The sequence below is a fragment of the Cebus imitator genome, unplaced genomic scaffold (genome assembly GCF_001604975.1).
Source record: "Cebus imitator isolate Cc_AM_T3 unplaced genomic scaffold, Cebus_imitator-1.0 Scaffold265, whole genome shotgun sequence".
NCBI lineage: Eukaryota > Metazoa > Chordata > Mammalia > Primates > Cebidae > Cebus > Cebus imitator.
Window position 1 is genome coordinate 1,163,189 of NW_016107580.1, and position 15,047 is coordinate 1,178,235.

Here is a 15,047-nt window from a genome sequence, read left to right on the forward strand (position 1 = left end):
AATATTAAACCAAATTTTAGAAGACAGTGGAGGAGAGAAGAATAGGAAGCACTGTTAGTCTCTCATTCTTTCTTCCTTTCTGATTTATCTAATGATTCTTTCTACCTCAACGCCTTAGTGAACTCACCAACAGAGGGTTTTTGGGCCCACTTGAAACATGCAAACCAAACAATGCTGCACCCTAAAAAAGGTTAGAATCATACCTTTTCCAAAATGAACTTGTTTAAATAAGGCATGTAGCCCTGGTTGGACACTGGCCCCTCATCATCATCCCTGAAGTGTTCTTCAAGGGCAACCGGGTCATGAGGAACCTTCAGCACCGTGCACAGGTTATGGGAAAGGACCTGCGGGGGAAAAGAAAATCGTTTAAAGGCTCCCACTAACCAGCATATGACGCCTTCACCATGAATACAACATGCTGCTCCCTGTCCTGGGTAAAGAAAGATGGAAAATAAACTAGCAAAAACAGGGTGAGGGCTGCTCAGCTGCCACCCACTACTTGTCACCTGTTATCCTTTCTCATTCCTTCCCAGTTTTGGTTCACTTAGAACTAGTCTCTATTACATGCCTACTATGAGCCAGGCTCCATGCAAGATCTGTGGTCTTTTACTAATCTGCCCACATCAGAAACAAAAGTATGGGAAAAAGTAAGAGAATGTGTTCAGAATTAAACTTTTTGCCAAGTAGAGCAGGGTCGGCCAATTAAAGCTGTTTACAGAAAGAACCTGGTACTGGGCGGCTGCAGCCAGGGGTTCTGAACAAGAAGGCTGATCTGGGCAAGTCATAAGCTCTTCAGGCTTTAGTTTTCTCATTTATTCAAAAGAAAGGGCCAATTATTATACAAATATACCAAATATTAATTAGGAATCTCTAAGTATCTAAATATCTCTAAAATTCTATGACTAGGCTAAATTTCAGCATGAGTATAAAAGAATATAAATATAAAAAGAAAAAGAAATCAAGGGCCCGGATTAAAAATAGCAAAAAATTTAATAGCAAAAATAGGAGTCACCAATATGGTTAAAAATATTTTATAGAAAACTTGCATTCCATAGCATAAATACATATAAAGGGCTACTGATCTTACAATAACCTAAGTGCACACTTCAGTGTCTAGGTACAGTAGTTGAATTAGCAGTCTGAGCTACTTTAGTGCCAATCTTATTTTACATTGAATGAAAATTTAAAAATAGAACTTAAGCCCCTTCCATTTCATTTGTGCTTTCTGAACAGGTCAAATTACATGGCTAAGGCTGTACTTTCTGCAACAGAGAATCTTCCTAGTTGAACCCCAGGTAAAAATATTCCTTATTTTTCTCAGTCCTAAACATTGAACCTTAAGGAGTCACATTCATTTCAATAAATATTTTCATTTGCATTAAGCAAGTCCCTTTTTCTGCATACACATATTTCAGTTAGGAGATTTTATAAGATTAAAAATATTTAATCTATTAAAAATTTGCATATCTTCTTTCTAAAATGGTTTTGTTTCTCAAAGCTTCATTTATGTGAAGATCCTTTTCTACACACTCTACTGGTTTTAAGGAAGTAAGTTAAGGAAGTATATTCACAAATGGTTATAAATGCAGTAATGAAGACTTTTATGAGCCTCTACAAAGCAGGCTGTGTTTCTCAAGCAAACCCTGTGTTTGCCAGTAAAGCACATGAAAAGAGTATGGTGGAGCTTTGACTGGAGAATCTTGTACCACAGTCAGCAAAATTTTAAATAGATATTTTATTTCTATTAGTCTAGTAAAACCTACATACTAAGATCAATTTCAAGAATATAAAGTGCTTAAAAACTGTCAAGTGCTATTGAAATACAAGTATTAAAGAAATGAAATGCATATTTCTCAGATCAAGTTCAAATGTCATTCAGATTTTAAAATCATTTGGAACTTTATCCAAGTAACAATTCCCAATTACTGGTTAAATTATGGTATATCCGGCCAGGCGCGGTGGCTCAAGCCTGTAATCCCAGCACTTTGGGAAGCCAAGGCGGGTGGATCACGAGGTCAAGAGATCGAGACCATCCTGGTCAACATGGTGAAACCCCGTCTCTACTAAAAATACAAAAAATTAGCTGGGCATGGTGGCACGTGCCTGTAATCCCAGCTACTCAGGAGGCTGAGGCAGGAGAATTGCCTGAGCCCAGGAGGCGGAGGTTGCAGTGAGCCGAGATCGCGCCATTGCACCCCAGCCTAGGTAACATGAGTGAAACTCCGTCTCAAAAAAAATAAAAATAAAAATAAAAAAATAAATTATGGTATATCCATAAAACATAAAAACTATGAGAAAATTTGCTATGCACTGATATTAAAAGATCTCCAACATAAGTTAAGTGAAAAAAAAAAAACAAGGTACCTAAGAATATGTATGCCCTCTTTTGTGTAAAAGAAAAAGGGGGAAGAAAAGAAATTCTGGAGAGACATATAAGAACTAATAACTGTGAAGGGAAGACAAGTTTGATGAGACCAAGGTTAGAAAAAGACTTCACTGCACCTCTTCTTTGTATTGTTTTTTTAAAAAATAATAACCTACTCAAAAATGTAATACATATTTTAAAAATTAAATATATATTATATATATATATATATATATATATATATATATATATATTAAGTGGCCAGGCTAAGATCACATAGATCAATCTATTTATCTTCATAGTCTGTACTTTTTCTTCTACATTAACCTGCTCACCAAAGATGTGATGTAAAAGGAAGACATATTCCACAGCAATGTAGCATGACTAATAGATGAGTGCACTGTAAGGGCAATAAATGAGTTCATAAAAGGAGAAATAGTGTTACAGTGACTTCACAGAGGAAGTAAAACGTAACTTATGGCTTACAGGATAAATAAGGATAGCTTTAGGATAGGAATAGAGGCAAATAGGAAAATTTCCCGATAGGGAAATAACATGATAAAAGTAGTTGATTAATGCAAGGCCCTCAGGAAACAAAAACCATCTCTTCCATACCCACCCTGTTCTCTACCTTTCTGTTTCATAGACCCTCCAACCAAAGTCCTGGCAGGGGCCTTGGATGTCATATTGTCATCCTCATCTTATAAATGGTGAATACAGACTCACAGATATTAAATTTGTTTTTCTTGACTAAAATTACTGAGAAGAACTGAGACTAGAACTCAGGTTTTATAATCTCTGGTCCAGTACCCTCTGGTAATAAACATTATGTCTTCAGTTCTCTAAAGTTAACAACGCTCTTTATACATATAGATGCTTAGTTTGATTCAGTGATCCCACTGAAGAAGATTTAGATTTGAACTCGAGAGTTCACCCTTGGACAATTAAACAGCACTCTTGCTAAACACAGGGATGGCTAAATTCAGTGATAATTTTCTTAACCATCTTTACTTAGTTAAGCAAACTGTGAGGAAGGCAGCACATTATACAAGGCACCTGGAAGAGAACTGCGCTCCAATGTCTCTGCATTCTCATCTCAAATGAGGAGTTGGACTTGTTTGTAAAACCCTTAACTGTCAACCCAAAGTCATTTCATAATTTGGATAAGAAGTCCAGCTTTGTGACAGCTTTTTCACTGTTAGTAAGGTCTATAAAGGGGAAGTCTTCTTTAGAAAATATAACAGGCCGGGCATGGTGGCTCATGCCTATAATCCTAGCACTTTAGGAGGCTGAGGCAAGCAGGTAGCTAGAGCCCAGAAGTTCAGTACCAACCTGGATGTCATGGCAAAAACCCATCTCTATAAAAAATACAAAAGCTAGCTGGGTGTGGTGGCACATGCCTGTAGTCCCAGCTACCTGGGAGGCTGAGATGGGAGGCTGAGGTGGGAGATTCACCTGAGCCGGGGGAAGTGAAGGCTGCATTGAGCCATGATCATACCACTGGACTCCGAACATGGCAACAGAGGGGATCCCATCTCAAAAACTGATTAATTATAATAATTGATTAATTATAATATATGTATATACAAAACAAAACTGAATAAATCATCAATGAAAAAGTGTTTCTAAAAGAGGAAAAAACCTGTGTACCATCTTTAAAACTTTTTATCAGCAACCTTTCTTTAAAGCTTACACCGTATCTCAAGGATTTTTTTCTTTTTTAAGATTTATTTTTATTTTTTAAAAACAGAGATGGGAGTCTCACTATGTGTGTCCAGGCTGGTCTCAAATTCCTGGGCCCAAGTGATCTTCCCACCTCAGCCTCCCAAAGTGCCAGGATTATGCACATGAGCCCCTATGCCCAGCTTCAAGGGTTTTGTTTGTTTGTTTTTGTTTTTTGAGGCAGAGTCTCACTCTCTTACCCAGGCTGGAGTGCAATGGCATGATCCCAGCAACCTCCGCCTCCCAGGTTCAAGTGATCTTCCCACCTCAGCCTCCCAAGTAGCTGAGATTACAGGCACCTGCCACCACACCCAACTAACTTTTATATTTTTAGTAGAGATGAAGTTTCATCATGTTGGCCAGACTGGTCTCAAACTTATGACCTCAAGTGAGCCATCCACCTTGGCCTGCCAAGTACTGGGATTACAGGCATGAACCACCACACTTGGTCAAGGTTTTCTTTTTATAGAAACAAAATATACAAGAAATCAAATTTTTGATGGTTGGAAAATTAACTAGTAAAAAAAAAGTAAAAGGTCCTCCATAAACTTACACAGTAATTTATCCTTTTTCAAGTAGATTCATACCATCTGTTAATTTGTTTTAGCCTCTCCACAGGGAGAGTAGATATTATTGCTATTTTACAGGTGAAGAGGCTGAGTCAGAGACTAGGAGATGTGTCCCAAATCAGAGTTTTATATTTGGTGAAACTGGGATTAGACCCAAGTCTCCCACTCTGGTGTCCTTTCCATGCTTTGCTACCTTCCCTCTGTTTCTGGAAAAACAGATAGCCCTGCCTATACAAAGATGGACATGCCCACAAGTTGTTTCTAAATTGCATTGATGTGCTGGTGCTGCCCCACTAGCCCCACCCCATCAGCTCCACAGAGCCCAACAGAGATGACTGGCACTATTCAGCAGAGCCAAGCTAGAGCCAGTGGCAAGGAAGCCCATGTACCTAGATGTCTGGGACCATTCTCTCTCTGGGAGTCCTTATCTCCCAGCACCCTAACCCTCTGGGGGAATCTGCTCTAAGAGGCACTAACCCTTTCTCCAGATGAGGAAGCTGAAAAGCAGATTAAGACAAAAGCAATCAGAAAGAGGACTACAAGTTCTTTATTTGTAAAAGGACTGCCCCAAATCACTCTAATCAGTGTGTTTGCAAGTTTCTTGAAAAAGCTGAATTTAGCCCACTTCAAATGCCTGCTCCTCCAAAGGCCATTCTTTCAGCACCCACATAATTGCTAAACAACTTTGCTCTCATTCCCCTGATTTGAAGAATAAACTATTGTTACCACAATAACAGAACCATACCCATGCCAGAAACCCATCTCTCCAGTTCCCTCATGGCTGTCTTCAGTTGCCTTTGCAGGGCCTCTGCTGATGAGATGACTAATGAAGTGCATGAGCCCTGCTCGTGTGGTCTGTTCCTGTTTTCAGTGGTTTGCTTGCCATTTACCCCTTTTAAGCATTTTGCTCCAGCCATCATGAAAATGAAATCAAGGATGGTGAACAGTGTTTTAACACACAAGTAAGTAATGAGTAATGTTCACCTTCCTTTCTCCACAGATGCAGAGATTCTTAAAAGTTCTTTAAAATGTAACACAGTTTCCCTTTACAGGATGTGCGTAATGGGCAAGATTCAACATTGAAAAAAAAAGTGGGATAGGGATTTCTATTCCAAAAGACTTATCTGAACCAACACAATTATAGACCTGTAATTCATAATGGGCAATCTTTTTTTAAAACATAAAAATTCCTGACTTATAAAATTTCAAGCTAATGGCAAATTACCAGAAAATTCTTCCTAACAATGAACCAGCATGACCAACTTCCTCCCATAGCTATGCCCTGCCTTAGGAGCATTGTCTACTCTAAGTCCTGCCCATTACCGCATGGACTCATTTTCCCCTTCCAAACGTCTTTTCATCCTGCTTGTCACTGCTTAAGTCTTGCTTGCTTTCTCTTACGTTATCTTTAATCTACCCAGCCTCAAAACTCTCAAAGTCACTGTTAACATTACTTACAATCCCTAAATGCAATCAATTACCACCCTAGACATTTACACCAAATTAATCTTCAAGTACCACTAACATCATGTTATCCCCCTGCCTAAAAATCATCAGAAGATTACAGAAGTAAAAACTAAGGAAATATGTGAGTTCCATATTTAAGTCACTCCACAGGCCAGCTGGCTTCACCTTCCTTATTTCTTCCCAGGCAAATCCTGTACCACACCCCTTTCTCCCCTGGGCCCTTGCTCAATTTACCCCCAACTCCTTTCCTACCTAACATAAATGCCATCTCTTTCTGAAGCCTTCATCACCCAAACCAAGATTATTTTTTCTCACTCTGTTTCCCAAGCAGTACCTCTTGTGCCAACTACTGCACATGATTTTTCTCTCCTGTAAAACTGTACATTTCTAAAAGGCCCATATCTTACCCATCATTGCATGCCCACAGCACCTAGCATGCTGCCCAGAATCCTTTAATAACTGTTGAGTGAATTATTTCTGAAAATTCTCTTAACACTAAAGCCATGATACTTTAATATTAACAACAATCTTAGAAAATACACTATTGCTATCTCCCTACTTCACAGATAAAAAGACTGGGGCCTGAGATTTGGCCTAAGTTACACAATAATTAGCAACAAAGTAGGGACTAGAACTCAAATCTCTTAGCTGTCTGTTCCACAGTGATGCCCTGTGCTGAAAACATTTCCCTTCTGCCTGGTCACATCCTTCAAGACTGGGTCATTCATAAATTCTAGGAAATCTTCATGGATTACCACCCTGCCCCATGACTCCTATTCAGCATACAACTATGTTCTGTTTCAGATGCTAATGATATCTCAAATATCTAACTGTAGACCAGTAAGGGCGAAAACAAATATTTTCCTTCTGCATCCTTCAGTGACTAGTGCACAGGGCTAAGGGAAGATTCAGTAAGAGCAGAACACTTACAGACAGATTAAGGAAGAGTAACTCAAAGTCATCTGTTGGAATGTTGTCCACAGAATATATATGCCATTAAACCACAGCATGGATGGCACTGGATTACAGTCTAACTGAACCATCTTTTTAAAGTTATTTTGGATAACTTACCAACTTAGCCCTCTTCAGAAACTACACAGAAAATACCAGTAAATTTGACCACATAAAAATGCTTTTTTTAAAAAAGAAAGAAACCATAAACAAACGAAAAAGGCAAATGGCTCCAATATTCATATAATTCTTGTAGGCATAAATAGAAAATTCACAAAAGACACTAATCACTAATAAATAGAGGATTCCTTCCAAGTTCAGGTGGGACTCCTGGGACCTTTAACTTTTAGATTATACGACTAAGGCATAATGTTGTTTGTTGTGTACTATATTTGGTATAACTTTTCTTACTGTTTCTCTACTAAGAACTCTCTTTAAATGTGGTTTGTTATTGTGATACTTTTTATAAGGAAACTATACTGGAACAGTTCCAAATTGTACATACTATATAAAGGTGGTCCTCTGAATGAGTTCCTTATTTCTACATGGAATTTCATAGCTTGCAGTATCATGTAACTAAAAATTAAACCCCACCTTTTACTTCAAAAATAGGTAAATAAAATAAAATATAGGAAAAGATGCTTACTCTTGCTAGCAATTAAAAGAATGCACATTAAAAGAGGTATTACTTTTTGACTAAGCAATTAATATCTGGTGTTTCAGCAGATATAAGGGAGTAAAGACTGCCAATAACCTTGGCCGGGTGTGGCGGCTCACGCCTGTAATCCTAGCATTTTGGGAGGCTGAGGTGGGCAGATCACCTGAGGTAGGGAGTTTGAGACGAGCCTGACCAACATGGAGAAACCCTGTCTTTACTAAAAATACAAAATTAGCTGGGCATGGTGGCACATGCCTGTAATCCCAGCTATTTGCGAGGCTGAGGCAGGAGAATTGTTTGAGCCCAGGAGGCAGAGATTGCGGTGAGCAAAGATCACGCCATTGCATTCCAGCCTGGGCAACAAGAGCGAAATTCCATTTCAAAACAAAAAAGACTGCCAACGTCCAGCACTGCAGAAAGTACAGAGCAGGTTTTCTCAACCTCGGTAGTACTGACATTCTGGGCTGAATAATTATTTGTTTGGGGGACAGGGCAGGTAACCTACGCATTGTACGATGTATACTAGTATCCTGGGTTAAAAACATTTAAAACATCTCAAATATCTGTGAATAGGAAATGGTTAAATAAACCATGATGTATCAACACAATAAAATACTTCACAGTCATTATAAAGGATGGTGTCTGTATATATATTCATTGATACAGAAAAGATGGCCCTAACATAATGGTTAAGAAAAGAGACTACAGGCAAGGCACAGTGTCCCCCAATTTGGGACAGACTCCTGAGAGTCCAGCCCCACTGAAATAGTGCATAAATGTCTTTTAAGAAGGTAAATCATTTGTGAGAAGATTTAACTCCAGCAATCTTCTTTATCTTTCTCACTACTCTAACTTCCTTAAAGAGAGGGTCTGTATTTTAGCCACCTGTGCAGTACCAAAACCTAATGAAGTACCTAATGAGAGGGCTGTTCAACAAATATTTGCTAAATTAGTGCCATCTAAGAATTTTCAATAATATTTTTCTTTTTTTAAATTTCATTTTGTTACTTTACAGTCTTCATCTAGATCTGGGTCTTTGCATTTATTTTACTATACTACCATGTTTCTAGAAGAATTTTTAATTGGAATCTCTAGTTCAGATTACTTTCAGAGTGAAAAACACCTCCATTAGTTGTTAACACCACCAGAACTAGTCAAGCATAACTCATCTGGCCTGAGATCTAGTAGAGCAGTCCAGTTCCTTAAAAATCTAGTATAGACTTCTGAGAAAAGAACACAGTAAGAATTAACAAGCATGTGTGAGATAAGGCTCTATAATAGAATAGGGGGCTCTAAGCTGTGACTCCTTGACTCTCACCTTCCCTGGAAGTTTAAGTTAGTACATTCATCTCCAAGAGAAAATGTGAAGTCACAGTGTGCACTCAAGGTAATGATGCGCACTCAAGGCAGTGACAAAGATCACAAATCTGGCTGGATGCAGTGGCTCAGGCCTATAGTCCCAACTCTGGGAGGCTGAGGCAGGAAAATCACTTGAGGTCAGGAGTTTGGGAACAACCCAAGCAACATAACAAGACCTGTCTCTATGAAAAATACAAAAATCAGCAAGGCATGGTGGCACACACCTGTAATTCCAACTACTTGGCAGGTGAGGTGGGAGAACTACTTGAGCCTAGGAGTTCAAGCTGCAGTGAACCATAATTGTATCACTGCAGTCCGGCCCCCTGTCTCAAAAAGAAAAATTTTTTTAATTTAAGAAAGATCACAAATCTGAAGCTATTAAAATATATAGAAATCAAAAATATGTAAAATAAAATTAAAAATAAAAGAATGAGGGGAGAGGGAGGGAAGAAGAAAAAAAATTAAAAAAAGAAAATAAGGCCAGGCACGGTGGCTCACGCCTGTAATCCTAGCACTTTGGGAGGCCAAGGCGGGCGGATCACAAGGTCAAGAGATCGAGACCATCCTGGCCAACATGGTGAAACCCCGTCTCTACTAAAAATACAAAAAAATCAGCTGGGCGTGGTGGCGCACACCTGTAGTCCCAGCTACGCGGGAGGCCGAGGCACAAGGATTGCTTGAACCCGGGAGGCGGAGGTTGCAGTGAGCCGGTCGTGCCACTGCACTCCAGCCTGGCACCTGGTGACAGAGTGAGACTCTGTCTCAAAAAAAAAAAAAAGAACAGAAAGAAAGAAAATAAAAGGATGAAAAAAAAATCACAAATCTGAGGTTTCCCTTAGCTGCCCCATCTCCTCACCAACCTGACCCCGCATGGACCCTATAATATGACTTCTATCCCTATCAATCTCTTGAAATTGCTTTTCTAAATGTGTTCTGAGGCAGACACAGAGATGCACACTCAGATGCCCCCTCAAGAAGGTAACTGCTACCCAGCTATAAGGGCTGTGTTAAGCTGACAGCCTCCAGCTACCTTCAGGGTCCCAGTGACAGAGAAGGGCGGTAGGATCACTTTTCCCCAATGTGGGAGTCCCATAAAGGGCAGTCTTTGCTTCAGCGCTCCTGGTTTTGCCAACTCCATGTTATGGTTTGACAGCTCCTTTTCCCAATTCCACTTCCTCTCTCCCACCCCACAGGTAACACTTTTGTATTCCTAACACTGTGTTAGCATTGGCTTCCTGAAGAACCCATGCTGGGACCGATACCTTCTGGCCAAGTCACTCTCCCAAAGGTCTGGCAGTTGGCAGTCTGAATCACCCGCTCCTCTTATATTTTTTGGTCCCTGATATACCATTTTCTTTTCTTTTCTTTTCTTTTTTTTTTTTTTTTTTTTTACAGGGTCTTGTTCTGTTGCTCAGGCTGGAGTGCACTACCATGATCTGGGCTCACCACAGCTCAACATCCTGGGCTCAAGCATTCAGCTGGGACTACAGGCACCTGCCACCACACCCAGCTAATTTTTCTGTTTTTTGTAGAAACAGGTTTCACCATCATGTCCAGGCTGGCCTCAAACTCCTGAGCTCAAGCCATCCACCTGCCTCAGTGTCCCAAAGGGCTGGAATTATAGGCATGTACCAGCGCACCTGGCCCAGACAGAATGTTTTCTAAGTTCTTCAAAGATGCCTTTACGCAGTCACAACCATCATCCCTCATTCTCCCAATCTGGACATTTCCCAAAGGTCAATTTTCAGCCCTGAGTTCTTCTTTAATTTCTTATTAGGAAGTGCTTTTGGCCAGGCACAGTGGTTCACACCTATAATCCCAGCACTTTGGTAAGCCAAGGCAGGCAGATCATGTAGGACAGGAGTTCAAGACCAGCTTGGCCAACATGGCAAAACCCCATCTCTATAAAAACAAAAAAATTAGCTGGGTGTGGTGGTGCATGCCTATAATCCCAGCTGCTTGGGAGGCTGAGGTACGAGAACCACTTGAACCTGGGAGGTGGAGGTTATAGTGAGCCGAGACTGTGTCACTGCACTCCAGCCTGGGCAAAAGAGCAAGAGCCTATCTCAAAAAAAAAAAAGTAAAGACATTCTGTGTTTATGAATCAAAAGACTTTATTAATTTTTTTAAAATTTTATCTCATAAATTTAAAAATTTATAAAAAGAAAAAAAGAAAGTGTTTTTATTCTGACAATCATCCTAAGACATCTCTATTCAAATGATTCATAGATAGAGCTCTTTCTGATCTTGACCTCTCCAATAAGCTCTGGTTTATATCACTAAACAATATTAGAGATTTGTATTCTAAATCTGCCTCATGTCCAAAAGATCCAAATGAGATCTCATCACCTTTCTCCCCAAAATAGGTTTGCCACCCTGATTCTGAGTTTGGTATCACCATAGCCTTAACAAAACTATGGTCTCTTCTTGTATCCCTTTTTCATATAGCTTGTCCACTTTCTGGATCTAATTCAGCCCCAGCCAATGCCAACTCCTCTCTCTACTGCATGAGCCACTCTGTCACCTTCAGGCTAACGAGGCAGAGAGTGTGAGGCTGGAGAAACAAGGGCTCCTCCCCTCACCCCCCAGTACCAGGTCCCATTCTTCCCTCTCAGGCCCTGACAAAGAGTTGCTGCACAGCAACCACTCCTCAGAATATAACCACGGTAAATACATCAAGCTACAAGGTTCAGTTAGAAGACTAAACCTCAAAGAGCGTGTCTGCTACCCTACATTTTACAAATGAGGAAACTGAAGCCCAGCAAAAAGAAGTAACGTCCCACGACCACACAAGTAATGGAGTACAGATAACTCTCCTTACTCCCCAACTCCTCTTTCTCTTAACACTTTTCATGTTCCTCTAAAGGTTTTATTTTCTGAATCTTTCATCATAGTTTTCTCACAGAGGAATTTCACACCTCCTTTTCAAATTAGTGGCACATGACACCTCCTCTAGGAAGCATTCTATGACCTAACTCCTCCAATCCTCACCCCAAGCTAAGCAGGTTTCCTTCCTCTGCATTCTGCTTTCTGTATCTCACTGTATTTGAATTGCCAGTTTGCTCATCTGTATCACTCACAAGATTTTAAGCTCTATAGTGGAGGGTATATAGCTGTTTTAATTTCCATGGCCACCACTCCTGCTTCATACTCAGCAACTTACCCAGACTTCATAGCATCCCTCTTATCAGTCCCCCAATCTCCAGCCTTTCACCTTCAGTCATCATACCCACATCATCAGAATAATTTAAAACCATATCTCTGCCATATATCTACCTAAAGACTTTAAATGACTTACCTCTTTATAGGGGCAATTCTGAACTAATCATTCTAACACAGACTGTCGGTCAATAAACATATATTAGCCATCTATTCTGTGCAAAAACATTCAAAGACATCTAAAATGTTGTCCCATCTCTCTTAAAATCCTAATTCTCCACTTTGCATCAAAACAAACCTTCTACTCCACTCACAGTATTTCCTTTCTGCTCAAATACTCCAAGTTGAGACTCTTGCTCTTAATTTACAGTGCTACCACCATATTTGTCACCTTTCTGCAACTATACTGGACAAGATCTGCCCCATTCTCTCATGACCTTGAGAGCTTGTTTGGAAGTTCTAGCAGGGGGATAAAAGCTATTCATATGCCCTTGACAGAAGACTGGTGGTCCTCTATGGAGGATGGTCACATTGGAAGGGATGAACACGGAGCGGTGGGGGAGGAAGAGACACCCACTTAGCCAATCGGATCAGCCAAATCAACCCTAGTGATCAATGGTGAACAGTTGTCACAGCCAGATCACCCTCACATTCACCATTCCTTCAAAAAACAGCTGAAGTTCTATCTCCTTCATGAAACTTTGTCTGCAACTGTCTATATCCTTTTCTCTTTTTACCCTGAAATTCTACAGCAGTTCTGGCCAATGGAAATATACTGCAAACCATATTCTGAAATTTAAAATTTTTAAAGCCACATTTACAAAAAGTAAAAAGGAATAGGTAATATTAACTTTAATACTATATCCAAAATATTATAATGTAAACATATAATCAGTATTTTTCTCTTTTTTTTTTTTCAGTCTTTCTAAGGTTCAATTCAGGTAATCAATATTTTTAAAAATTACACCTGTTATCCCAGCATTTTGGGAGGCCAAGGTGGGTGGATGAGGAGTTCGACACCAGGAGTTCAAGACCAAGAGGTCAGGAGTTCGAGACCAGCCTGGCCAACATGGTGAAACCCTGTCTCTACTAAAGATACAAAAATTAGCCAGGTGTGGTGGCGCATGCCTGTAGTCCCAGCTGCTGGGGAGGCTGAGGCAGAAGAATCACTTGAACCCAGGAGGTGGAGGTTACAGTGAGCCAAGATCATGCTATTGCACTCCAGCCTGGGTGACAAGAGAGAAACTCCATCTCAAAATAAATAACGAGACATGTTACTCTTGTTTTGGTACTAAGACTTTAAAATTCAAGCATATTTTATATTTCAAGTACATTTCAACTCAGGCTTATGACTTTTCAAGCATTCAACAACCTAATGTGGCTATTGGCTAACACAACACTAAATGGCATGGCTTAGAGTGCCCATCTTCCACACTCTCTAGAACTTCCTTATATATTGCGTCGTTGTCTTCATTTCATGTATTATCTTCTTGACTATATCACACAGTCCTCACAGCAAGGGACAATGTTGCATGTTTTTTTCTTCCCCAGGATGCCTAACAAAAAGTGCTCAGTAGACTGAAACCTTCAAGTTCATATCATGTTTTATAAATTAATTTTCTTCAACATCAGTGTTTGGTAGAAAATAAGACAGAATTTCTGGTGTCACAGATAAAGGTTGTAAGCTTTATTATAATCTTAAAATATAAAAAGCAAAGGAAGCTTCCCAAAGTCACCCAGGTAAAGGACCTCATAATTCCAGTCTAGTCTGATATACTAACCGTCTGGTATCCTACCACCTAACAGTGTTTCTCAAATCATCACTAAAGATGATCACTGAGACTGGAGTCAGCTGCCCACCAGCTCCAGTTCTCAAATTCAGGGTTACAGCCACCTGGCTGAGTATCCATCACCCTAGGAACTGAAAGAATTGATGGAGATGTGCTGCCTGCCAAGGCAGACAGTGCCCCATCCTCTCATAGCTGCTTATCCAGTGGAATGTAATACCTTCCAACACTGTCCACATGACCAGAACAACTTTCATCCTAACTAGTGTTACTTCTGGCTGCTATACCATTCCCACATAATACCACTCTCCTTCTTCAAATCAAATGTTGTAAAGCTAATTATTCCTAAAGAAGCAAACAGTATAGAAAATAGAAGAGTCTTAAGATGAAAAAATTAGTTTTTCTAACATTGCAGAAATCTCACCCTAACCACAAGATGTCCTTATATGAAATTCAAGTATACATACAGATTTCCTTTTAAATATCTCTCCTTCAACTGAGAGGACTGAGAACTTCAGCTGAGAACTGCAGCTTCCAGTAGACACAAATTTTGAGTTTAAAAATTAAAAAAGGAACACAAAGGTGGAATGAGAAGAAGGAAATAAAGCAGAAGGTAGAGTAGGAAAAATAGTTTTATGAAATGCAGCCATGGGGAAGAAAAAGGAAGCTGAGGCAAGGATCTGCCTTAGGCTTGTGTTGTGGGATGGGAACAGGGACATCCCTAAGAGGGACAAAGGAGGCTAATGTGCTAATAATCACCACTGAGGGGACTAAGGTTTTATAATAACTCTCATAGTGAGAAGGAATGAAAAATACCTATTGAGTGATGGCAAGCTGAGTACATGGGAGGTTGCCCAAAGCCTCTTCTGTCTCTAGCTTTGTTACTATGTACCTCTGAGACTATGGTGAGACCCCAAAGGAAATACGAAATGGAGATCACAGAGGTTAAGAACTCTGAGTCATAAAATCAGAAATGTACTGACTATTAAGATGGAAGGTCAAATACCAAA

General features: G+C 39.9%; 1 protein-coding gene across 1 annotated transcript in view; it reads right to left on the reverse strand.

Annotated features, from left to right (window-relative positions):
• The window catches only part of SWAP70 (switching B cell complex subunit SWAP70), a 90,243-nt gene that overhangs the window by 61,297 nt on the left and 13,899 nt on the right, over positions 1-15,047 (reverse strand). Inside the window, exon 2 of the mRNA XM_017500302.2 lies at positions 204-344. Within this exon, the coding sequence (XP_017355791.1) occupies positions 204-344 (141 nt within the window). The remainder of the gene's footprint in view (positions 1-203; positions 345-15,047) is intronic.